We start from the raw sequence: 26,947 nt of genomic DNA, 5'->3' as shown, positions 1-26,947 counted from the left end.
GGACCTACTGTATAGCACAGGGAACTCTACTCAGTATTCTGTAATAGCTTATATGGGAAAATAATCTGAAAAATAATGGATATATGTATATGTATAAATGAATCACTTTGCTGATACCTGAAACTAACACAACATTGTAAATCAACTGTACGCTAATGTAAAATAAAAAAAAATTTTTAAAGGGCAAAAACCAAAATAAGTAATTACATTACTAAAATATTTGAACAAATTCTGGAAGTATACTGACACTTTCCTGGCTCTCTCCAACACCCTGGGATGACTGAATTCAAATATTTTCTTCAGGCATTGTCATCTGAATTATGTTGCTTGTGCTACATATTTCTGCAGCAAAGATGGGTCTATTTGGGATCAGCAGAGGACCACAATTCAGGGTCTGGAACTATGGCAAGCCATAGGCAAGTCCCCACACAGCAAGGACAGAACACTTTCAGAGAGAGGGAAAGGAAGATGGGAGGGCTGTAGGAAACAAAGAGTCCATGGCTTTTCATTGAATCAGTCCTCGCCAGGAGCCAAGAGGAGTCTTTTTTTTTCCTGTTGGGCTTGGCTATGTCCTAGAGTGTGAGAACTCCCCCTTCTGGTCTCTCAACTCTATTTTAATTGTGGTTTCTATTTGTTAATTTTTTACAGAGATGTGTCGTCATTCAGTCAGTAAACCTAAGGAGTAAACATTAGAAAAGACACTGACTTCATTTTTCATATCTGACTCAATCTGCTTGAGACAACTGCTCACCCTGCCTGGCCCACAATGGGTAAACAAGTTAGGAAGGTTGACATATGCCCCTGTCTTTTTTGTGTCAGCAGGTAATATGATCCAAACTTGAAAACCCACAGCCTCTACCCCTGTACACATTAAAGGACCAACCCATTGCTCAAGCCACCTCAAACCACTTACCCTACATTCCTTAGAAACCACTTACCCTACATTCTTTAGAAAGTACCTTTGTGTAATAATTTTTTGCTCAAGCCACCTTTGCTCAAGCCACCTCAAACCACTTACCCTACATTCCTTAGAAAGTACCTTTGTGTAATAATTTTTTAAAACTTTGCTTGATGCATGTGGCGACAGCAGTCTTAACATCTGATTCATTTTAGGTAGGGGGTTGATCCTGCCTCCAAAGGGCAGTGATAAAAGAGAAAGTGGTTACAATGGAACATGTCTTTGGGGTTATAAACACACATTCAGGGTAGGGGATTTTTATAAGACGAGGAAAAGAAATCCAAATACAGATATCCACGTATGATAATGTTTTTAGATGCATTGGTCACAAAAGAAAACCTTTGAAGCTTCCTACGTGGTTCTGGCAGTAGAATGAATAAGTAAAAATGCTGTAGTCTCACAAGTGAGCAACACAAGTGAATGGATGGTTTCTGTTCCAATATATAAAAACTCAGAGCGATCATTCTTGTCTTCACAACAAGAAAATACCTGATGAACCTGAAAAGCAATACCTGTTCTTAGATTTAAGAGAGATTTGAGATTACATGGCATAACAGTGCTCCCAAAAATGAGAGACAGGTGAATACAGAGAATAACCACTTACCTGGAGGAGAAACAACTGGAGTCCACAAACTCTAGGAGCACAGAAACTGTTAACAATGAATTTACTGGAGACCCAGATTGGACTTGCTTGAGAGTTAAAAGCTTTAGTGAGTTCAGTCTTAAGGAACCCCACAAACTCATCAATTTTTCCTGCAGGATCCGAAGCAGGTTCTCACCTTGAAGAATGGAAAAAAATGACCTCATTCTTCATGCAGAAAATGATAAACACACAAAGCATTCTGTTCTCTGTAACTTAGACCATTCCTTAAAGAAAACTTATTTGCTAAAACCTTATCTTATTGGGGAAAGAGGATAACTCCCAGACCCTTCAAATTTCCTCCCTACAAAAGATGAGGAATAAATCTTTTGCTAAGAAACTGTTCTAAGTTTATAGTCAAGGAATTTTGTCCCACCAAAACATTACAAGTTTAATCATAACATAAAAGAATGTTTTCCCACCCAAATACCTTCCCACCATATCAACGGGGCTCCAGTATAAAGAGTGAATTGAAACAGAGTTGCTAGACACAGGCTACTTCAGATAGGCTTTCTAGGGATACCCAAACAGGACACTCGTATGCAGTATAAGTAGTAGTAAAAGGGAAGTTTATAGTGATAAACATCTATATTAAGAAAGAAAGATATCAAATTAACAACCTAACACCTCAGGGAACTAGAAAAAGAACAACAAACTCAAAACAAATCCTCTGAAAACTACAAAACATGGTAAAAGAAATTAAGAAATGTATAAATAAATGGGAAAACTCCCAATTTCATGGTTCAGAAGACTTCACATTGTTGAATTGCTGCTACTCCACAAAATGATCTAGAGATTCAACACAATACCTATCATAATCCCAGCTGTAATCTTTATAGATATTGGCAAGCTGTTTCATAAATTTATGTGGAATTTCAAGGGAACTAGATTAGCCAGAACAATCTTGAGAAAGATAAACAGGAAATTCCCTGGTGGTCCGATGGTTAGGACTCCGAGATTCCATTGCCAAGGGCCTGGGTTCAATCCCTCATCAGGGAAATAAGATTCCGCAAGCTGCTCAGTGCGGCCTAAAAAAAAAAGAAAGAAAAACCAAGTAGTAGTATTAACATTTCCTGACATCAAAGTGTTACCGAGCCCAAGCTCTCGCTCTGCTCGCCGCACAACAGCCAATGAATCGGAGACGAGGTGTTGAGACAAGGAAAGCCGGCCGATGGAGAAGATGGCAGACCAAAGTCTCAATATAACCATTTTATTGGGGTTTGGATGCCAGTTTCTTTTATAACACAGAGAGGGGGTGGAGATGAGGAAATAAAGTAAAAAGGCCATAAGTTTTGCAAATATCACCTGGAATGGCCAGCCTCGGAGGGGATGTGTTAATTTCTTCTTTCTTGTAGCCATCCACAGGTGGACAGGTTCCAGATGTTTCCCTGAACAAAGGCACTTTGGTTCAACATTCAGGCAGAGGGGCAGGGTTCCCCAAGGCAGGCCATTATGTATAGACAGTATCCTTTTAGTGAACAAAAGCAGAGGAAAACAAAGGTTAAAGTAAAAGAAATAGATCCCACGTGTAGTCAGATTTGGCTCTCCCCTGTTACAAAAGCATTATACTAAGCAAAAGTAATCAGGATAGTATGAAATTGACACAAGGCTAGACCATAAAGATTTATGGAACAGATTGAGAACTGAGAAATAAGCCCCTATATCTGTGGTCAACTGATCTTTGACAAAGGTACCAAAAATGGGGAAAGAATATTCTTTTCATAAATTGCTGCTGGGCCAACTAGACAGCCGTATGCAAAGAAAGAGGTTGTACCATTACATCATACCATAATCAATCATTTACCAAAAAAGATCAAAGGCCTAAACATAAAACAATATAATACCAATAAAGATGTTAAAAAATAAATATATAAAATACTTTGATAAAACATAGGGAACACTTTATGACCTTGGATTTGGCAAAATACTGTTAGATATGACACCAAGAGCAATAATAGGTAGGAAATAGGAAATAGTAGGTAGGAATAGGAAAAATAGGTAAATTGGACTTCATCAAATTAATGACTTTTGTGCTTCAAAGGACACCATCAAGGAATTCCCTGGTCATCCAGTGGTTAGGACTCCGATCTTCCACTGCAGGGAGCACAGGTTTGATCCCTCGTTGGGAAACTAAGATCCGCATGCCGCTCGGCCAAAGAAAGAAAAAGGACACCAGAGAGTGAAAACATCCTTAGGAATCCTTGTGTGCTATTGCTAAGGCTATTAAATTGTGTCTCCAGGATGAAAAACAACACGGCAGTTCATCAAAAATTTGGAACTGAGTTACCGTTTGATCTAGCAACTCTACTTCTGGGTAAGTACTCAAAAGAATTAAAAGCAGTAACTCAAAAAGATATATGTCCACTCGTGTGTCTATTAGCATTATTCACAATAGCCAAAAGGTGGAAGTAACCCAAATGTCCATCAACAGATGAATGGATCAAAAAAACTTGGCACTGGGGCTTCCCCGGTGGCACAGTGGTTAAGAATCCGCCTGCCAAATGCAGGGGACACGGGTTTGAGCCTTGGTCGGGGAAGATCCCACATGCCACGGAGCAACTAAGCCCGTGCGCCACAACTACTGAGCCTGCGCTCTGGAACCGACAAACCACAACTACTGAGCCCAAGTGCCACAGCTACTGCAGCCCGCATGCCTAGAGCCTATGCTCTGCAACAAGCGATGCCACCGCAGTGAGAAGCCCGCGCACCACAGTGAAGAACCAACACAGCCTAAAGAAAGTAAAATTTTTTAAAAATTAAAAAAAAACAACGTGGCACTTAACATTCCATGGAGTGTTACTTGGCTTTAAAAAGAAAGCAAATTCAGACGTGCTACAACATGGATGAACCTTACGAACATTATGCTAAGTGAAATCAGCCTGTCAAAAAAGGTTAAACCCTGTATGATTCCATTTGTATGAGGACCTAGAGTCGTCAGATTGATAGAAATAAAAAGAGTGGTTGTGGGCTTCCCTGGTGGCACACTGATTGAGAGTCCGCCTGCTGATGCAGGGGACACGGGTTCGTGCCCCGGTCTGGGAGGATCCCACATGCCGCGGAGCGGCTGGGCCCGTGAGCCACGGCCGCTACCAGGGGCTGGGGTAACGGGATAATGAAGAGGGTTTTTTTCTAATGGGAAAAGAGTTTCAGTTTTGCAAGATGAAAATAGTTGGAGATTAGTTTCACAATGTCAATTTACTTCCCACCACTGAACTGTACAGTTTTAAAATGTTGAAAATGTAAACTTTATGGCATGTGTACATTACCAGAATTAAAAGCAAAAATTTTAAAGCAGGAGAATGGAAACACAACCCACAGAATGGAGGAAAAGTCTGCAAGTCATATATCTGATAAGAAACTTGTCTCGAAAATATCTAAATACCTCTTATAACTTAATTATAAAAAGTCAAATGAGTCAATTTAAAAGTGGCAAAGGATTGAATACACACATTTTTCCAAGAAGGATATACAAAGATGGCCCAGAGTATATGAAAAGGTGCTGGACATCATTAGTTATCAAGGAAACGAAAATCAAAACCCCAGGGAGATACCACTTCAAAACCACTAGGGGGCTTCCCTGTTGGCACAGTGGTTGAGAATCCACCTGCCAATGCAGGAGACACGGGCTCGAGCCCTGGTCCGGGAAGATCCCACATGCCATGGAACAACTAAGCCCGCGCGCCACAAATACTGAAGCCCGTGCACCTAGAGCCCGTGCACCTAGAGCCTGTGCTCCACAACAAGAGAAGCCACCGCAATGAGAAGCCGGCACGCCGCAACTAGAGAAAGCCCGCGTGCAGCAACGAAGACCCAACGCAGCCATAAATAAATAAATAAATAAATTTATTAAAAACAAACCAAAAAAACCCACTAGGATGGCTGGAATCAAAAAGTGAGATAACAAATTTCAGGTTTATGGGGGGAAATTTGACCCTCATAAACTGATGGTGTGAATATAAACTGGTGTAGCCACTCTGTAAAGCAGTCTTGGAGTTCCTCAAATATTAAACCTAGCATTATCATATGATCCATTAGTTCCTCTCCTAGGTATATGCCCAAGAAAAATACATGTTGGAACAAAAACTTGTACATGAAATTTATAGCAATGTTATTCATAGTAGCCAGAAGGTGAAAACATACCAAATATCCATGAACAGACGAATATGTAAACAAAACATGTTTTATCCATCCAATGGAATATATTTCAGCCACAAAAATGAATGAACAATTGATACCTGCTACAACAATGCTACATCAATGAAGTCAGTCACAAAAACCCTAGATACTAGGATTCTTTTCATATGAAAACCCTGAAAAGGGAAATTTATAGAGACAGAACGTAAATTAGGCGTTGCCTAAGGCTGGGGTTTGGAGGAGAAAGATGGGACAATTGGGGGTGACAGATAAAGGGGAGACAGTTTTCTTTTTGATGTGACCCAAATGTTCAAAAATTGTGGTGATGATTGCATTTATCTGTAAATATACCAAAAACCACTGAATTATACACTTTAAAGTGGTGCAGTGTATAGTATGTACATTATATCATAATAAAGCTGTTGAAATAAGTAAATAAATGCATTAAGCACTTTGCAATGCAAGAGTTTTGCAATCCAGTCTCTTCAGCATCTTGGAGTTTCCAGGTTAACACGTCCATCACCTCACATTGTTTGTGTGTATGTGTGGTGAGAATTCTTAATCCACTGTCTTAACAAATGTACAATATAGTATATGTAGATCAGAAAATCATCACATTGTAATCTTTAAATATAGACAATTTTATTAATCAATTATACCTCAACAAATCTGGGGGCGGGGGAAGAGGTTCTAGGTGCATCTCAAATTTACATAACGATTTATTGTTTTCTTATATTAGTGAAATAGGAATCAGTTGTCTTAGGGATATTATAGTCACTTACATTTCAAGTTCTCTAGGGACAAAGGCAAAAACTAATCTAAAATAAATTTCCTTACCTGAGAATTTAATGGATACATCTCACACCCTATGCTTAGACTGAAAAGAGTCCTTGAGCCCAACTGGGACTGTAGGGTTCAAACTTCCCACCAGAGCCAAGTGCTTGGGATTCCGTCTCTTAAGTACCAAATGAGTGGGGTTGGACCACGGATGGATGGACGAAGGCTCAGCGCTGTCAAGGATCAAAGATTAAAATGGATGGAATTCCCTGGCGGTCCAGTGGTTAGGACGCCATACTTTCACTGCCGAGGGTGCAGGTTCAATCCCTGGTCAGGGAACTAAGATCCCGCAAGCTGCGCAGCGCAGCCAAATTTTAAAAAAATAAAAAATAACTTAAAACTGAAGATTAAGATGAAGGCAGATTCTTTATTACAGATGGTGAGGTCACATTTCAGTTTCTGAAAAAGGGTCACAGTTCCATGAGTGGCCTCCCAGCCTTACACCAAACCCTTGAGAAATAAAATACTGCCTGCCTGCCATGTCAGTAAACAAAGGATGTTACATTTATCAGCAACTGCAGTGAGCCAGGGAACCCTGCGGGAACTCAGGAAGGAAACAAAGAATACCTGCCATCTAGCAGCCATCAGACTGCAGCCACTCCCAACAGTGGTGAGCCCTGAAGAAACTCAGGATGTGAAAACGTAGGATACTGTAGCTGAGGTACACATCAAAGGAATGATTTCAGTGGGTTCACACTCTTGCATCTTCCCATAGATAGAAAAGTGCTAAATTCCTTAACTTGAGATATCTAGTTTTCTTTTATTAACAGTAATCTTTTGTTCCTACTACCTGCCCTTTGTTGCAAAACTCCTATATATCCTAGCTACCCCCTCACCTCCTCAGAGCAATCTTCTCAGGGTTGCTTAAAATGCTGCCTCCCAGGCTTGAAGTCCTCAGTATGTCTGCCGAATAAAACATAACTCTCAACTTTTAGGTGGTGAATTTTTTTTTGGTCGACACCCTTGGCCCCTAGAGAACACAAGACCCTCTTTTCCAGTGTGGCCAGGTGTTGGGTTGCACCCTGCAGGTTTGCAAACCCATTAACTGCCCAGTCTCAAGACCAAAGAAAGAGCCCGGGATCAGCCGTAGAGAAATCAATGGTTTAACGGATAGGGGATCTTACATGTCCGAAGCAGAAGGCCCCTGGAGCTGCACCCCACTGTAGACAGCAGATGTCAGGCAGAACGGTCTTCGTTGGGTGGGAGTTACCAATAATGGAGGAAACTGACCTCAGATTGGCTCATCAGTTACCATGAAACCTCACCACCCCTTTGATAAGCTATGAAAGTGGAGATAGTCTGATGTGAAGATTAGAACAATCAGTAGCCAGGGGCAAGTACCTAAGCATTTACTGATTAGGCTCTAAGATTAAGAGGGAGGATCAGTCATGTGAATAGGGTGTAGGTGAAGCAGGGCCTGGTAGAGCAGGGGATGTACAGAGAGCAAGAGAACAGCCATCTTGGGTGGCCTGGTCATACACCTGCCTGGGCTACCCTCATGCTCTGTGCTTAGTTGCTCCATTGGGAAACTCAGTCAGAAATTCCCTGCGCTCATGTGTTCATATAGAGCTGGGCGAAAAAGTTCTGTTTCAACGCAAAGGAATCAGGCTGGGTCAGGTTTCCGCCCCACCCGCTGCCCTCAGCACGGGTCGGGGCAGGGGCGGGGCGGAAGCTAGTTTCCAAGAGTCACACGTCCTCCCGCCCAGCTGTCACTCAAGCACTGGGGGATGCGGCCTTGCAAACTGTCCAATCAGGGGCGCCGCTTGGGCAGGTGGGTGGGGCGACGCACTGCTCTAGCTCGGGCGTTTTCACTCCCTCAGGCCAGGCTAGCGATCCGGTTTCCTATCCTTCAATGACGGAGGTGGCAGTACCTCAGAGTCTGTCGCGCTGTGACCTGCGGTGGTCGTGGGAGTCGTAGGAAGGATTCAGAGAGACCCAGGAAACCTAGAAATGGTGAGTGTGGGTTACCCGGGTGCGGAGTTGGAGCGGGAGGGAAGGAGGCGTTGGTTGGAATTGATCCGAACCAGCTGTGATGGTACCGGGCCTCCCCGCTGTCAACTCCGGAGTCTTGAGGACGCGAGTGGCGCCGCTCGGACCTCGGTCCCCCCCGTCCTGCCGCGTGGGGGCGGGGCCGGCAGCCGGGACCCCGGTGTCCTGTCCCGTCACTGCAAGCCGCGGCTTCGGCCCCGGCCCCGCAGCCCCACGTCCGCCCCAGATTGTGTGGTGACCACCGGGAGGGTCATCAGGGGACCATCGTGACTCGGTCTCCGTGGTTCGTGCGTGAGAGGAGCTGTGGTCTGGGGGGTCCCTAGTCCTTACTTTCTCCCAGGGGGCACCCGTTTTCTCTTTGAGTTTTCCAGTTATTTGGGTAGCAGAGTCTCAAGTCCACGACCCTGTCCCCTCAGCCTAGCTCTTTCTAGGGCTGGTAATAAACCCCTAAATTTTCACAATCCACCCCACATTCCCAAAGCCATCTTTCCTTCTCTGATTCACAGCATCATTATCAACTATTTGTCCTCCGTGGTACCTTTCAAACAGACCCAGTATTTTAACTTTATCATTTTCCCCCAGAGCCCTGGATGGCCCTTTTTTTTCAGTTTACTTTTGTCTGTGGGTGTTTTCCATGAGAAGAAAGCAAAGAATAACCTCCTGGAATTAGGTTGTTCAAAATCCTTGTGCCTCTCCTCCCAGCCTCATTCCTGGGCATAGACATCCTATGGGTGGAGGTTCCTCTTTAAAACTTTCCTGGGTGATATGTGCTGTCAGCGTTGGACCTCCCTGAGATTGTCACCTTTAAAAGATTTATTCATGTATTTAAGCATCGTTTTTCAATCAGATAAAATGTGTTTAATCAATACAGCTTCAAAGACAGTAGTATAAAATATTTCCAAAGAAGCAGAAGTGGTGAATCTCAGAAAAAATAAAATATTCCAGGATTACATTCCATTTACAAATTCTTGTTTTGCTTTTTTTCTTTCCCCAAGCATGTGTAGTAAGTTTCTGAGGACTATTCTTTACTTTTGGGTGATTTCAAATGAAATTCTCAGATTGTGTGGTGTCTGCTGAGACTTGCAGACCAAGTGTTCAAGTGCGATTAATTATTTTCAAACCAGTTTCTTGCTTTGGAAATAATCATTAACTGACATCTTTTCTTCTGAAACGTGTAGGTATTTTGTGTTTTCTGGTTGAACTAGTAACAGTGGCTTACAATTTTCTTATCTCCTTTCCACATAAACGATGGGTTTAAATTATTTTGCTGGATTGTTCAAACACCAGGTTTGTGTCAGTTAAAACATCAACCATGTTCCAAAGCAACTCCAGTGCAGAGCAGAGGCCTATAGTCAGTGATCCACGCTTCCCTGAGCCTGTAAAGAGAAGGACTTGCAGGCCCAGTTGTTCTTCCTGGGGAGCCTCCCCTGCAGGTGTCCTACCTGCTTACACCCATCACAGTAGGAGACTTATGCTGAGAGAAGCTACAGAGCCCTGGAAAGCTGGGAGTGCACCTGCAAGGAGGTGGGATTGATTCCCTTTCTGAGGTTGTAGTTGTGGTTCCATAGGCCTAGACATTTCTAGACGTCATGTTTGAGTTGTACATCCACAGTGTAGGTGCACTCAGTGTAATTTGTGCACATTGAGAGAGTCTGTTACGATCACATCCTCTGTCTTGTGGACAAAGGGTTTATAAATTTGGGTCAGAATCTTAAACTGAATGAGGCTGAGAGTTTCCTCACTTGCGAGACTAGAACCTAGTGTAGGTAGCACTTCCATGCTTACAGGACGAGGGAGGGCGTGTGAGCTCCCAGAATTCATTCATGTGGCTCCTCAGCTGTCCCTACCCTCCTTCTCCAGCGACTAACCCACTCTAGGGGTTATATCTTAGACCCCAAGTCTGGGAATTTGGTCATCTTTCTGAAAGTGGGTTTTTCTTCTGAACTGTAGCTAGAAGGCTGCTTATCTGTGTTGATTCCAGTATTTGTGTTTCTTTCGTTGTTGTTGTTGTTGGAATCATTTATTACTTCCGTGACAATTTTTAATCCAAAAATGGTATTTGAGTACCAAATTGAAACACTGTGATTTTTAATGGTGGTTTATAGCAGAGCAAACGATTTTATTTTATACAATTTTAAAAACTATACAATTTCTCCTTTTAAGGTGAGTTCCCTCATGCAAGTTCTCCAAGTTTATTGCAGTCGTGTGTGTGTGTGTGTGTGTGTGTGTGTGTGTGTGTGTGTGTGTGTGTGTAAGAGGTGGCTCTGTTTTGTTCTGGGGTTGGTCCAAAACCAGGTAGAGTTCCAATGCGTACAAAGCTTTAAAATTCTACCTTAAGGAGGTTTAATAAGCCAATATCAATTTCCAAGTACTTTGCAAAAATTGTTAAATTTTTCACATAAATACTGGAATCCTCAAAATCACACAGTCATTTCAAATATGTGTTTCTTTCTTTGGATTTCTTTCTCAACTGAAGATTGCAGTTCTTTGACTCTAGTTTCCATTAGCTTTGGGGCTTTTAGTGTGTAAGTTGATTGAGAGATACAATGTGAGTAAAGCAAGAAAATTGTGGAACCAATTAGAATTTTGTTCCATTTAGACAAAAGAACTTCAACATGAGATGGGTGTATTTAAGTGCTCAGGTGCTTTTTCCATTAAAAAATTTATTTATTTATTATACAATTTTTAAAGGTTATACTCCATTTACAGTTATTAAGTATTTATCTTTCTCTGACTTATTTCATTTAGTGTAATGCTCTCCTGTCCCTAGGGAACTTTGACATTTAAAAAGGTCATGCTATTCCTAAAGCAAATAAAGTCTTATTTTAATGGATGTGAGGAAAAAATTATAATTTCTGTTGATATGAAGATATAATATATGATATTATATTTCTGTTGATATGAAGAAAACACCTTAAAGCTTATATACATCTTTTAAATTCCTAGTCCATTTCAGGGTTTAATTGCAAACCCCTAATATTTTTCATTATGCCACTCATTCCTGAAAATATCCCCAGCGTGAAATGTAGTGGAGGGACAAACTATAATGTTCTTGTCCTTTCAGTTAGAAGGGGATTTGTAAATCTTTGACGGTGTGCAGTTTTATATCTGTTAGCATTTAAAGGATTAAATCTTGGAGTGGTTTCCTATGTAGAAAAGTTAAAATTAATTTTAAAAAACAAAAATTAATTTAAAATAATGATTAAGCATGGGAAAATATGACGCATATCAATTTCTCTCCTGATTTTAAATAAATGATGCACATGAGGGTTAAAAAATATTCCTAAAATAAGAAACTTAAGAAGACTCCCTACCTACATATCCTCCTCCACTCCTGTACTCTTACTCCACCCACTCTCAAAATACCAGTTTTTGATTACTTCTTGATCATCCTGTTAATGTTTCTTTATATAAAAAGAAGCTAGTGCGAATGCGTGTTTCTCTTACCTGGGTTTGTTCTTTTCGGGCCTCCCACTGTTGTGGCCTCTCCCGTTGCGGGGGCAACAGGCTCCGGACGCGCAGGTTCAGCGGCCATGGCTCACGGGCCTAGCCGCTCCGCGGCATGTGGGATCTTCCCAGAGCGGGGCACAAACCCGTGTCCCCTGCATCGGCAGGTGGACTCTCAACCGCTGCGCCACCAGGGAAGCCCTGGGTTTGTTCTTATAATGAGTAGTCAGGATCCACATATTTGATGTTTGACTACTGAAAGTTAAGCCTCACCTCTCCCTTTTCCCCTAGTGCTTCTTATCAGGACAGGCTGATAAGAAAGCCTGGAGGCTCCTGCCCTGTGGGCTGCTGTTTGCTGGGGTCTCCTCCTGTGCGCTGTGCTGCCCTGTGTGGCGTTGCTGATCCACCAAGCCTGGGCTCTATATACAGAGGCAGTTTTGGTAATTCCTTGTCTTTTGGGAGCAGGAGCCCTGGGGCCCTCCTAATAGTGGTCCTGAGTCCATGGCGTGGATGGAACCTATTTGTGTTTGGAGTGGAGGTGTGACTGAGGCTGGGTTCACCCAGACCTTGGGGCGGGGGGTGATCTTTGGGGAGTACTCGGATGATTATACCCTGTGAATGAGGTGAGCCCCTTGGGTGGTCACTCCAAAAAGAACAATTATTCCAGAGAGAAAGAGAAGAGAGGGTAAAGGTAGCCAGTAGGTGCCAGGCTGAGTCCGCTCCTAATACCAGAGGGCTCACCAGGCCCCTTAAGTACCTCTGCTGCTGCTGCCCCTGCCTCTACTGCAACAAAGATCCTGACCCTCTGAGTTATGGTGGACAAAACCCATAGCCTCACTGTGGCACAGCAAAGGGATTAATTTAAAACAATTTAAGCCTAGGGTGCTTAATTTCTTTTTTTTTTATTTGCGGTACGCGGGCCGCGGAGCACAGGCTCCGGAAGCGCAAGCTCAGCGGCCACAGCTCACGGGCCCAGCCGCTCCGCGGCACGTGGGATCCTCCCAGACCGGGGCACGAATCCGCATCCCCTGCATCGGCAGGTGGACTCCCAACCACTGCGCCACCAGGGAAGCCCAGGGTGCTTAATTTCTATAAAGTAACCAGTTATCATGAAGGAGGCCTCTGACCCTGATGGCACTGTGGTGAGGCTCTCTGGAGGAAAAAAATTATCAATACAAGAGAAGAGAGGACACCCTCTCCCCCAGAGTATATCCAGTGACCTAAGATGCAAAACAAGGAAGAACTGGAGGGAGGGAACAAAAGAAGAAAGGTACTGAAATGAAGGAACACAGTTTCACTCAACTGTGAAAAAAATTTGCATTTTTGCATAATTTGCGATTATGCTAAAAAATTTGCATAGCAAAAGATGGAAGGGGCCTGGCCTGCTTAGCTTTTGGTCCTCTATAATATGGGTTTGATTTAATATTAACATCTCCTGTACTACACTAATTCACAAAACTTCATGTAATTAATCAAACTAGGTTTCAAATTACAGGTATACCTGGGGATCCCACTAAGTTTAAACAATTTACCTCATCATCTTAGGAAGAATTACTGAATATAATATAAAGGACAAATAGGTATAATTTGCCTTCAGCAGCAGAACTCTCATGTTGCCTAAATTTCTCATAGTCATATCGCCCATTGTCCCAAAATATCCCATAGTGAGCAGGAAAGCTCTGAACCCATGGTTCATTAAGTAAAATTAAATTGTCTTCTACTTCCAAATTGGCTAGACAAAATGAGACCCAGAGAGAGACCTTAACTATCAGTTAAATTAGTTAATATGGCCTGATTTAAATTAAACAAGGCCTTGAATTATTGAAAACCATTATAAGAAATGTATTTAGGGAGAAGTGTTTATTGCCAATTTTCTTCTTTAATAGCCTTATTTGGTCTGCCCTTAAACCTGGAAAGGATGAATGACACCTCATAGTGGATTACAGCAACCCGAGTTGTGGTTGCATCAGATTAGCCCCTATTCCTAGTCTCCAACATTGTGGAAATTACTTACTCCATCCAATCAGTGGCTGGTAAATACCCTGCTCTCACAGATTTGATAAGTCTGTTCCGTACAGTGCCTATTTCAACACCCTCTCAGCTGCAGTTGCCTTCACCTCTGGAGGGACATGATACACGTTTACCTGGTTACCCTCAGGGAACCTCAGCAGCTTGGCCATCCCACAGTCTCTGCAGGAAGATCTGAACTGCATGCACTTTGTTCCAGGAGCACAGGTATGACATCACGCTAACGACATCCTCCTCTGAGGACATTCATTTCTCATTCATTCAGAACATAAAATTACTGAAAAAAGGAGCTTGCGAAAAGTGTATGGGCCATTGACCCCACACATATGTGAGGCCCTTGGTTAAGTTTCTGAATGTTTTTTGGTAATTAGACAGCTTTTCCCTCCCTGACAATGTGAAGAAATATCTGTAATCCCTCTCAGCACCTACAAGATCTAGTAGGTTCTTTTGGTGTTAGGGAGACAGCATATTCCTTATTTATGAATTTTACTTGAGCCCATTTTTACTATTACTTGGAAATTGGCCCCTACCTTGAGGGCAACTCTACTACAGAAGACTCTGGACTATGTTTAAATGGCCATACAACAGGCATTCCTGTTAGTTCCTTTGGAGTCTCCCTCAGTATAGAGGCTAATGCCTCCTGGAATTACCCATGATGGCCTTAAGTTATCTATAGGCTTCTGGTGCAAGGAACTGCCTTAGAACTTCAATTATCACCATGTACCGGGCTCTGTTGAAAATAGAGGCTCTCACAAGTGCTGAGCATGCGATCCTCTGCTGAGCTGCCCATTATGCCTTTAACCTTGGAAATAGCACCCCATCGGGTCGGCATGCCTACCAACACCTCCATGTGACATGATGGAGTCAAACTTGTCCTGGCCTATGCCTCCTGCAGGAGGGTGGCCTCTTCCCTATTCAGTCCCTTGAAAGTTGCTTTGGTGTTGGAAAAGGTCACCACTTCCCCAGATGGAGGCTTCCCTGGGATTGACGGAATGCACAGCTTTTGGGAGTGCACAGACTTTAAGGATGACAATATGCATTCCTACATGATGAGCTCTGTGGAGAGTTGCTGCTCTTCATCCCTTAATTGTGATATCCCTGATGAATGACCAAACCCCAGGGTCACACAAACCAAACATCAGGCAGTCGTCTTACTACTGACCAAAACTGGCCTCATCTACTTGTATTCACAGACTTTTGGACGATTGTCTAAGAGTTGCCCCTTTGTGGTAGAAGAATTTTAGGAACCTTTGAACTCAAGAGATACCAAAAATATAAATCAAGGTAAATCTCGTCTAACATGCCCTAGGTCCAGAACACACGGTCTTGCCAGAACAATCCTCATCCATGTTGGAGTTCTAGACACTATTGATAGTAACCATGGCTCTTCTCAGAATATGCAGTGCAGTTCTCTTCAACATGGCATTCAGTGGAAGTTTTACCTCTCTTACTGGTCTCAGGCTCATGGAGCACCATACTGCCTTATTGAATAAGTTCAAGTCAGTTGAATGAAAGGTGTCCTGTTTCAGTCATCAGTCAGTCAAATCAGGGGTGAATTGTAATTCGTTTGTCTTCATCTTTTTTTTTCTAATACACTTCAGTTGTTTTAGGGTAGTTTTAGGTTTACAGAAAGTATAGAGAATTTCCGCATAACCCCTCTGCATCCACAGTTTGCACTATTTTTTACTTCTTGTTTAACTGGTACATTTGTTAAAATTGCTCAGCAAACACTGATACAGTAAATTGCATGGTTTACATTAGCATTGACTCTGCATTATAAGATCTGTGGGTTTGGCAAATGTTTAATGACCTGTGTCCTTCATTTCTGTATCACATACAGTAGTTTCACTTCCCTAAACATCTTTTATGCCCCACCTATTCATTCATCCCTCCCTCCAACCCTCAAATCCTTCACAGCCTGAGGTCTTTTTATTACTGGCCCATAGTTTTGTCTTTTCCAGAGTGTTATTCACTTGGAATCATACAGTGTGTGGCCTTGTGAGATTGGCTTCTTTCACTTAGCAGTATACTTTTAAGGTTCCTCCATGTGTTTTCATGGCTTGATACCTCATTTCCTTTTATCACTGAACAGTGTTTCATTGTAAGGATATACCACTGATTTATCCGTTTGACTCTTGAAAGATATCTTGCTTAACTCTTAACCCTTGCCAAGTATGAATAAAGTTCCTACAAACATTCATATGTAGGGTTTTGTGAAAATGTGAGATCGTGAGTTCAACTCATTTAGGTCAATACCAACAAGTGTGATTGTTGGATCTTAGTATGAGAAGTAAGAGTGTATTTAGTTTTGACAGAAAATTCTGTCTTCCAATACAGGCATATCAAATTTCATTCCCACCAACAATGAATAAGGATTATCTATAGCTTCACGTCTTCACCAATGGCTGGTGTTCTGAGTGTTTCAAAATTTTTGGCGTTTAATAAGTATGTAGTGATAGCTCATTGTTTTATTTGTAATCCCCCAGTGATGTATGTTGAGCATGTTTTCAAATTCCTTATTTTCCATCTGTCTTTCTTTGGTGACTTGTCTGTTCACATCTTTTGCCCATTTTTATTTGGAGTATCTGTAATCTTATTGTTGTGCTTTAAGAGTTCTTTAGTTGTTTTGGGTATCAGTCATTTATCAGATAAGTGTTTTACAAAGGATTTTCTCCTGGTGTGTGACTTGCCTTTTCATTCTCTAAACACTTTTTCCAGAACGGGAGTTTTTCATTTTAATGAAGTGAAACTTAGCATTTTTTCTCTTGGGGATTTTTGTGTGTGTGTCTTATTGAAAAATTTATTACCGAAACCAAGGTCACCTGTAGTTTCTCATATGTTATCTTCTAGAATGTTTTTGCTTTTTCATTTTACATTTAGATATATGATTTGTTTTAAGTTAATTTTTGTGAAAGGTGTAAGGTGTGTGTCGACTTTCATTTTGTTTATGCTCATGTGTGTTTCTATGTGAATATCCATTATTTATAGCACTGTTGAAAAGACTTTACTTTTTCTGTTGAATTGCCTTTACTCCTTTGTCAAAGATCAATTGACTGTATTTGCTTGGGTCTATAGGAAACCAATTGACTTGTGTATCCTTCAACCTTGCTATACACTGTTACTAATTCCAGGGGTTATCTCTGTTGTTGTGGATGCTATCAGATGTTTTGCATAAACAATTGTATCATAAGGAACAAAGTTTTATTTGTTGTTTCCCACTATGTATACCTTTTATTTCTTTTTCTTACCTTACTGCATTGGCTAGGGCTTCCAGTACATTGTTTAATAGGAGCAGTGAAAGGAAACTTCCTTGCCCTATTCCCCTCTTAACAGTAAAGCATCCAGCGTCTCACGACTCAGTATGATCTTACCTACAGGTGTTGTGTAGTTGTTCTTTTTTAAGAAGAGAGCCTTCCGCTCAATTTCTAGTTTGTTATCATAAATGGATGTTGGATGTTGTCAAATCTTTTTTCATGGTTATTTCCTCCTCCTTTTATTTCTGATTTAGTAATTTCCGTTTTTCTTCTTTTCTCAGTTGTCTTGATTAGATGTTTATCAATTTTATTAAATTAATATTTTCAAAGGACTAGCTTTGGGATTTGAAAACTAAGAGTTTTGGGTCTTTTTTTTAAAGAACCATACTTTATTCTTTCTTTTTTAAAATTTATTTATTTTATTTATTTATTGTTCACTATGTTGGGTCTTCGTTGCTGCGTGTGGGCTTCTCTAGTTGCAGCAAGTAGGGGCTACCCCTCGTTGTGGTGCACAGGTTTCTCATTGCAGTGGCCTCTCTTGTTGTGGAGCATGGGCTCTAGATGTGCAGGCTTCATTAGTTGTGGCACACGGGCCCAGTAATTGTGGCTCGCGGGCTCTAGAGCGCAGGCTCAGTAGTTGTGGTGCATGGGCTTAGTCGCTCCATGGCATATGGGATCCTCCCGGACCAGGGCTCAAACCCATGTCCCCTGCATTGGCAGGCAGATTCTTAACCACTGCACCACCAGGGAAGTCCCAAGAGAGTGTTTTTTTTTTTCCCCAAAACTTTAAATACAGGGATACGTCAGAGATTGGGGCTTCTGTTCAGGACCACCACAATAAAGTGAGTCACACTTATTTTTGGTTTCCCAGTGTATATAAAAGTTATGTTTATACTATATTGTAGCCTATTAAGTATGCAATAGCATTATATCTAAAAAACAATCTACATAGCTCAATTTTAAAACTTTATTGCTAAAAAGTGTTAACTATCATCTGGCAATGTAGGGTTGCCACAAACTTTTAATATGTAAAATACACAAAATCTGCAAAGTACAATACAGTGAAGCACAATGAAATGAAGTACGCCTGCCTATACAGTATTTCACTCCACTCTCTTCTTCCTTGTGTTGTTTCTGAAAACAAGTCTGATTTAATTCAAGTCTTTTTTTCTCTATGCAAATCAAAACTACAATTAGGTACCACCTGACACTGGTCAGAATGGCCATCATTAAAGAGTCTACAAATAACAAATGCTGGAAAGGGTGTGGAGAAAAGGGAACCCTCCTACACTGTTGGTGGGAATGTAAATTGATACAGCCACTATGGAAAACAGTATGGAGGTTCCTTAAAAAACTAAAAATAGAGTTGCCATATGAGCCAGCAATCCCAGTCCTGGACATATAGACAAAACTATAATTAGAAAAGATACATGCACCCCTATGTTCATAGCAGCACTATTCACAATAGCCAGGCCACTATTCACAATCTAAATGTCCATCAATAGATGAATGAAGAAGATTGGTATATATATATATATATATATATATATATATATATATACACATACATACATATATATATATACACACACACATACCAAAAAACAAACAGAAATACTACTCAGTCATAAAAAAGAATAAAATAATGCCATGTGCAGCAACATGGATGGACCTAAAGATTATCATACTCAGTGAAGTAAGTCAGAACGAGAAAGACAAATACCATATGATATCACTTATATGTGGAACCTAAAATATGACACAAATGAACTTATCTACGAAACAGAAACAGACTCACAGATATAGAGAACAGACTAGTGCTACCAAGAGGGAGTGGGGGACGGATGGATTGGGAGTTTGGGATTAGCAGATGCAAACTATTATATATAGAATGGATAAACAACAAGGTCCTACTGTATAGCACAGAACTATAGTCAATATCCTGTAATAAACCATAATGGAAAGGAATATGAAAAAGAATATATATGTATAACTGATTCACTTTGCTGTACAGCAGAAATTAACACAACATTGTAGGGACTTCCCTGGTGGTCCAGTGGGTAAGACTGTGAGCTCCCAATGCAGGTGTCTCGGGTTTGATCCCTTGTCAGGGAACTAGATCATGCATGCCACAGCTAAAACCCGGTGCAGCCTAAATAAGTAAATAAATAAAATAAATAATAAATATATATATATATATTTTAAACCACAACATTGGGCTTCCCTGGTGGCACAGTGGTTGAGAATCTGCCTGCTAATGCAGGGGACACGGGTTCGAGCCCTGGTCTGGGAAGGATCCCACATGCCGCGGAGCAACTAGGCCCGTGAGCCACAACTACTGAGCCTTCTTGTCTGGAGCCTGTGCTCCACAACAAGAGAGGCTATGATAGTGAGAGGCCCACGCACCACGATGAAGAGTGGCCCCCGCTTGCCACAACTAGAGAAAGCCCTCGCACAGAAATGACGACCCAACACAGAAAAAATAAATAAATAAATTTATAAAACAAAGGACTAGTCTTTAAAAAAAAACACAACATTGTAAATCAACTATACTTCAATAAAATAAAAAAATTTTTTAATCTTTTTTTCTCAGCTCACTAAGGTGTTTCTTCTGCTAGCTCTTTTCAATATATTCTTTTTCTTCAGTTTGCATATGATATACTTGGGTGTGCTTTTTTTTAAATTAATTTTATTTATTTTTTTGCTGCATTGGGTCTTTGTTGCTCTGTGTGGGCTTTCTCTAGCTGTGGCGAGTGGGGGCTACTCTTTGTTGCGGTGCGTGGGCTTCTCATTGCAGTGGCTTCTCTAGTTGCAGAGCACGGGCTCTAGGCGCTCAGGCTTCAGTAGTTGTGGTGCATGGGCTTAGTTGCTCCGCAGCATATGGGATCTTCCTGGACCAGGGCTTGAACCCGTGTCCCCTGCACTGGCAGGCAGATTCTTAACCACTGCATCGTGGGTGTACATTTTTCAGCATTTTCATTTTGTGTTCTCTGAGCTTCCTGGATCTGTGGTTTGCCATCAATGATTAATTTTTGAAAAAAATCTATTATTATTATTTCACTTATTTCTTCTGTTCCTTTCTGTCTTTCTTTTCCTTCAGGTATTTCCATTGTGTGTATTTTAAACATTCTGTCATTGTCCTACAGTTCATGGATATTGTGTTCTGCATTGTTTGCTCTTTTTTGTCTTTGAACTAGCTTCTGGTGAAATAGATTGTTTTCAGTATAGGCTTTGTATCTTTATTTTCTGTTTCCCAATTTTGAAACCAGTGGTTTCCTGTGACTTCAGAGCTCTGATGGAACTAAGAAGAGTTGCTGATTTCAAGTGTTTTCACTTTTTTCTATGTGGTTGGGAATGATGGCATCCAAAACGAGAAACCAGAGTTCTCTGACTCCGGTTTTTGATGACTGGCTGCTGATAACCTTAAAGTCTCATCCCCCCTCATTTCTCTTTGACCCACATCTATACAAAGTGATAAGAGTGCCTTGGTGCTCCTTCCTTTGGCAGTAGCAAAACAGTCAATCCTCATAAGATCCTGTTCTTGTGTGTGAACCCTCACCTAAACCCACCCCCTAACCTCAATTAAAAAAAAAAAGTCCAGGCACCTTTTGTTTCTCTCTCAAGCCATTTCATGGCAGCTGGAGAAGTATGCCTTACTTTCCCCAGAGACCTCAATTATGGAAGTAAACCCTTTCATTCACTATTGGTAGTATGTGGTGTCATCAACTAAGGAATTCGTATGCTCAGTGGTCAAGCCATCATACTTCTGTAGACCAGAAAGGAGCTTGGGAATTAGAGAAATTGGGAGAAGAACCTCTAGAATGGCTGGTCGGGAAACACTTCTTCCTGCTGTTTGAAAATGGAGATTTTAGAGTTGTTTGGAGGAAAGCACTGCTGAATCCTTCATATATTTTATGGGCAAATTAGCCATGAATCCATTGTGATTTTCAGTGAACACACTTGTAGTCTGCAGCTGTTCCTCAAGGTCAACAAGGCACAGGGCCCAGTGTTCTGGTTCTGCCATAAAGAGCTCTTCTGGCATACTACTGCACTTTGTGTGCCTCTAAGCAGCCCCAAGGTGCACAAGTATAGGGACTTTGTGGTCTAAGTTGTGACATCTTCTTCCTAGTATCTGAACTCTAAGTTCCAAATAACTTTCTAGTCCATCAAACCAGAGAGAGAAAGGGAAAACTGAGCCTGTGGTAAGTATTACACAAGTTAAAAGCAATACTTCCTGACAAGGATATTTTCATTCCACCAGCTACATCATACCACACTACTTCTAAAGGCCTGGAGTACTTAGGGACGAAATAGCCAGCTGGACCTTATTAAAAGCTGGATTTCTACAGGTGTTCTGGATTCTCATGTTTGGTGATAGGAATAGAAGTAAAAGCTTTTAGTTTTCACTATGTTTTTATTTAGTAAAATCTTATGCAGATTTGACCCTTTGGTTCATGGTGTGCTGTAAATGGTGGGTAATAAGAAGGGCAAGGAAAGAGTTTTCCTCACGAGGAATCCATGATCTTAAAATGATATTTGTTTCATGTGTGTAGCATTTCTGTCATTTCCCAACATGCTGTGGACCCTGCAATTAGAGAGAAATAAGATGTGACGAAATCACAATAAAACTGTGTAAATAATTTGCATGTTTTCACGATGCTGTTAAACTTATTAGGAAGTGTGGACAGAGAGTAAGTTTCTGATGACCAAGTCATAGAATAAATGTTTGGAGATGACAGAATCATACATAACCTTCGTATAAATGGTGTACAGATGTCCAGTTCTGTTAGTCTCACACATCCTACTATACACATATCTGGGATGTTTTAGGACTCAGTGACCTTTGAGGATGTGGCTGTGAGCTTCACCCTGGAGGAGTGGGCTTTACTGGATCCTTCACAGAAGAAACTCTACAGAGATGTGATGCGGGAAACGTTGAGGAACCTGGCCTCAGTAGGTGAGGATGACAACTTACCTTTACTTTGTCAATTAGAGAACACATGTCTCTTGCTCATTAACATTGTTCCAAGATGTTGAATGTGGAAATGCAGGATGTTGCTAAATAAACTAGGCATGGTCACAGCCAACAATGGACTTAGATAGTTTTTCTATAACTTCTAATATCTTGGAATCATTTTTCTTGGTCTGCAATTTAGGAGAAAAATGGGAAGATCATGACATTGAAGATCAGTACAAAAACCAGGGGAGAAAACTAAGGTAAGTCACACTCACAATATAAAATAGTGCCTTATGTGAATATCCTGTTATGTTATGTAGTTTTAAAAGAAGGAAATAAAAGAAATAATGCATGCTCCAAATTTAGTTATTCTTAGAAAATTTTCACCAAAATTACTTTCTTATATGACATAGATGTTCAGTGTTTGCAAAATAGTTCAACACTATAGATAAACTCTATATAAATGTCACTGTTTTGATGATTGCAAGAGCATTTCTTATATTTAACTTGAAACAATTCAGACAAGGCATAAAACCTACACTATTGCTATAAGTGATAAAAATGTACTTCAAATATCCTACTATTGAGTATAAAATTGTTAATAAAGACCTCATTGATAATATACTCCTTGTTTTTTACAGAAGTCATGTGGTAGAGAGACTCTGTGAAAGTAAAGAGGGTAGTCAATGTGGAGAAAACTTCAGCCTTATTCCAAATCTCAATCTGAAAAAGAAAACTACTGGAGTGAAACCACGTGAATGCAGTATATGTGGAAAAATCTTTACGCGTCATTCATCCCTTAAGAGACACATGAGCTGTCACACTGTACGTAAACCATATGAGTATCAGAAACATGGAGAGAAGCCATATAAATGTAAGGAATGTGGTAAAGCCTTTAGCTATCTCCAGTTTTTGGAGACGCATGAAAAAAATCACAATCGAGAGAAAAAATATAAATGTAAGGAATGTGGAAAAGCGTTCCATTCCCGCGCATCCTTTCAAACACATGAAAGGATTCACACAGGAGAAAAACCCTATGAATGTAAGGAATGTGGGGAAGCTTTCATGTGGAGCACAGCGTTTCGAAGACACATGGTAACACACACTGGAGATGCTCCATATACATGTAAGGAATGCGGGAAAGCTTTTAATTGTTCCTCTTCATTGCGAACACATGAAACAACTCACAGTGAAGAGAAACCCTATCAGTGTAAACAATGTGGGAAATTCCTTAGATATTATCATACTTTTCGAACACATGAAAGGACTCATACAGGAGAGAAACCCTATGAATGTAAGCAGTGTGGTAAAGCCTTCAGTTGTCCCAGTTCTTTTCGAAAACATGAAAGAATTCATACTGGGGAAAAGCCTTATGAATGTAAGGAATGTGGGAGAGCCTTCAGAGGTCTCTCAAGCCTTCGAGCACACATGATCACTCACACTGGAGATGGACCTTATAAATGTAAGGAATGTGAGAGAGCCTTCATTTCTCCTAGTTCTTTTCGAATACATCAAAGGATTCACACTGGAGAGAAACCCTATGAATGTAAACAATGTGGTAAAGCCTTCAGTTACTATAATTCCTTACAATCACACAGAAGAACTCATACTGGAGAGAAACCCTATGAATGCAAGGAATGTGGGAAGGCCCTCTCCCATCACCAAACCTTAAAAATACACATGAGACTGCACACTGGAGAGAAACCCTATGAATGTAAACAATGTGGTAAAGCCTTCAGATATTACCCTTCCTTTCACAAACACAAACAAATTCATACTGGAGGGAAACCCTTCGAATGTGAACAATGTGGTAAAGCCTTCAGTTATTACAATTCCTTACAGTCACATGGAAGAACTCATACTGGAGAGAAACCCTATGAATGCAAGGAATGTGGGAAAGCCCTCTCCCATCACCAGACCTTAAGAGTACACATGAGACTGCACACTGGAGAGAAACCCTATGAATGTGAACAATGTGGTAGAGCTTTCAGATATTACACTTCCTTCCAAAAGCACAAAAGAGTTCATACTGAGAAGAAATTCTGTGAATAGGAATATGGAAAAGCCTTTAGTTGATCAACTTCACTTTGAAAACATGAAAGAAGCCACACTGGAGAGAAAGCCTGTCAGTGTAAACAAGACGGGAAAGCCTTCAGATATTTTCAAAGCTTGAAAACACATGAAAGGACTCCCATAGAAGAGAAACCTTGTAAGCAGTGTGGTAAATCCTGCAGAGATTACACTTCATTAGAAACGCGCAAAAGAGCTCATAGTGAAGAGAAACCCTGTGACTGTAAGGAATGTGGAAAAGCCTTCAGATGTTATCAGAGTTTTTTTTTTTTGAAGATGTGCAAAAGATCAGAGTGGAGGGAATGTGGTAAACCCTTCATTTGTCACAAACCATTTGAAGACGTGTGAGAACACACACTGGAGAGACACCATATAAGTGTAAAGAATGTTGGAAAGCCTTGTCATCCCAGTTCTGAAAGGATGAAAGGACTCACTGGACAAAAACTCTTGAGTTAAACAGCCTGGGAAAGATTTCAGTGAGCCCACATCTTTACATGTGAAAAAGAATATAAATGTAAGTAACATGAGAAAGCTTGACGGAAACTAATCTATGTATAACATTCCAGAAAATAGGAAAGAGTTGTTATTAAAGTTGTAAATATGTTGTCTTTATCAAGCCTCTTTTCTTAGAGTGCACCATTGGATGGTGGATTTCTAGTAATTACTCTCAGAAATGAATACAAGGTGAGATGATTTTATAAGTCATATGTTTCCACAGCAGTACATAAGATTAATAGGTAGTGCTTTTTCTTTAAATCAGTTAATAATATTTTCTCTTTCCTGTTTGAAACCTGTTGGATCATAGGTGAATTGAAGCATATTTCTAATAATGCAATTAGGTTAACATTGTTTTATAATGTTTTATTTGTTCTGTGTTAAGGGGCCACTGAAAAATGACAGTTTGGTATTTGGATTTTCCTAATGGCCTTGTGGCAGTTCTTGGATATCCTAGTCCAGAATATATATTTATCTTTCTTACCGACAAAGCTCCTTTTTGGGGGTGAAGAGTATAAGAGCCTTTTTCCGTCTTCCATACTAATAAACAGTTGAATAAATATTTATGTATGCCTCACTTATAAAAGAATATAGTTTCCATGTGAATTATTATTTTCATATTTGGGTCTTTGCTTTATGTCCTTCCTTCTGACTATAATTTGGTGAATAGACTTTGAATTAAGAAGAGAGGCCTGATAGGACAACAAAATCTAGAGCTGGAGTTATTCCCCCTGTAGGTAATGTTAGGAACTAGATTTTCCAGAACTCATCCCTTTTGTGGTTCCTTGTTAGAATCCATCTGACTTGCATGAGATTTGGAAGGCAGAAGTGAGGAAGGCAGTAGTCAGATTTTACATATAGAGAGACAGATGCACAGGAGCTTCAGGTATACCATCTTCCAGCCCATTTTCCATATTTTTTGCCCTTCCAGTCAAGAGTATCCTCAAAACCACAAATAACTGTATGATATCAATTTTTCTGAGAGCTCTGGTTTCAACTGATGTCTTCCCAAGATCCACATCAAAAATCCAGCTTCTCCAGGGTCTCTTGTCCACCAGGAAACTAATCAGATTGTCGTGATTGGGAGTATTCTTTGATTCCCCTCTTCTCTAGATTATATCCATATAAGGTCTGATTTGTGTAGGAAACACCTTGTACTGTTAACAGTCCTAGTGAGTATGTTTTCCTGATTCACCATGACATCTGCAATGGTGTAATCAAAAAGAATGACATGGGAGTTTTTTCTCTACTGCAGTGTTCACTGGCTGCCTTCACTTGGTCTTTCCATGTGAGAATAAGAACCTTTCTCCTGTCAGGAGACTGAGTTTTTCTTGTTTCTTGGAGCTCAATGTAATACCTCAGTGTTTTCAATTTTGTTTGATTGTATGTGATTAAACTATGTATATTTTTTTGTTACAGGAATGCTTCTATAGTTCTTTCATGGAAATATATTATTAACTGTTTTCTAAGCTGTCCAATGCTAACAAATATTATTGTGCATTTCATTTCCTGACAGGATATATTAAAATATACCCTTATAATTATGTATTTTCAGATAAACTTTGCAATTTTCTTTCACTTAATCATTTATATTTTAAGTCAATTTTATGTACATACAGTTCAGGTATGTTTTCCTCAGGCAAATTTTACTTTTTATTCTTTTGTAGTTACGATATTTATTATGAAATTAATTTCTCATTTATTCTTAGTACCAGATACTTAAATCATGTTTTTTTTTTAAGCGCCCTCTTGTCAGTGACCTACAGGATTGCACTTGTAGTCAAAGAGAGGAATGTAATGAATTCTAATAAGAATGAGCACAAACCATTAAGTGATGTGAGGTATAATAGTACAGGATGCTCAGAAGGACTTCTTCTTATAGGAGTTTGGCTTTAGAGGATTTGACTTCTACCCAAGAAAGCAAGACGTTTTTCTGTATTGGATGCCGTGAGGAGGGTAACTTTATTCTTTCGTTGGTTATCATAATCCTTGTTTTCTAGAAGGCAAAAACAGTGTAGTGGAGCTAAACTTAATTCGTAAGAAGCCCCAGTTACATTAGAAAGAAGAGGGCTATACTGGTCATTTTTATTATTTGGAGCTTTATCTTTTATCAATTTTAGAGATATGGTTACAAAATA

The 26,947-nt window shown here is 40.4% G+C and overlaps 1 protein-coding gene across 1 annotated transcript; it reads left to right on the top strand.

Annotated features, from left to right (window-relative positions):
* The first annotated feature begins 8,395 nt into the window (after positions 1–8,395).
* LOC132422864 (zinc finger protein 709-like) lies at positions 8,396–26,315 on the top strand. The gene is made up of 4 exons (XM_060007953.1): positions 8,396–8,522; positions 22,118–22,244; positions 22,444–22,504; positions 22,886–26,315. Exons 1-4 carry the CDS (start codon positions 8,520–8,522, stop codon positions 24,294–24,296), a joined length of 1,602 nt encoding a protein of 533 aa, XP_059863936.1. The 5' UTR covers positions 8,396–8,519; the 3' UTR covers positions 24,297–26,315.
* The last annotated feature ends 632 nt before the right edge of the window (positions 26,316–26,947 follow it).

The sequence above is a fragment of the Delphinus delphis genome, chromosome 3 (assembly GCF_949987515.2).
Source record: "Delphinus delphis chromosome 3, mDelDel1.2, whole genome shotgun sequence".
Classification (NCBI taxonomy): Eukaryota; Metazoa; Chordata; class Mammalia; order Artiodactyla; family Delphinidae; genus Delphinus; species Delphinus delphis.
The sequence above is the reverse complement of the archived record's forward strand: the minus strand, read 5'-3'. Positions and strand labels throughout refer to the sequence as shown.

Excerpts from the sequence above, each read along its gene's own strand:
- LOC132422864 (XM_060007953.1), top strand. Across the intron at positions 22,245-22,443 it reads GAGGAACCTGGCCTCAGTAG|GAGAAAAATGGGAAGATCAT; the intron begins GTGAGGATGACA and ends TCTGCAATTTAG. Across the intron at positions 22,505-22,885 it reads AACCAGGGGAGAAAACTAAG|AAGTCATGTGGTAGAGAGAC; the intron begins GTAAGTCACACT and ends TGTTTTTTACAG.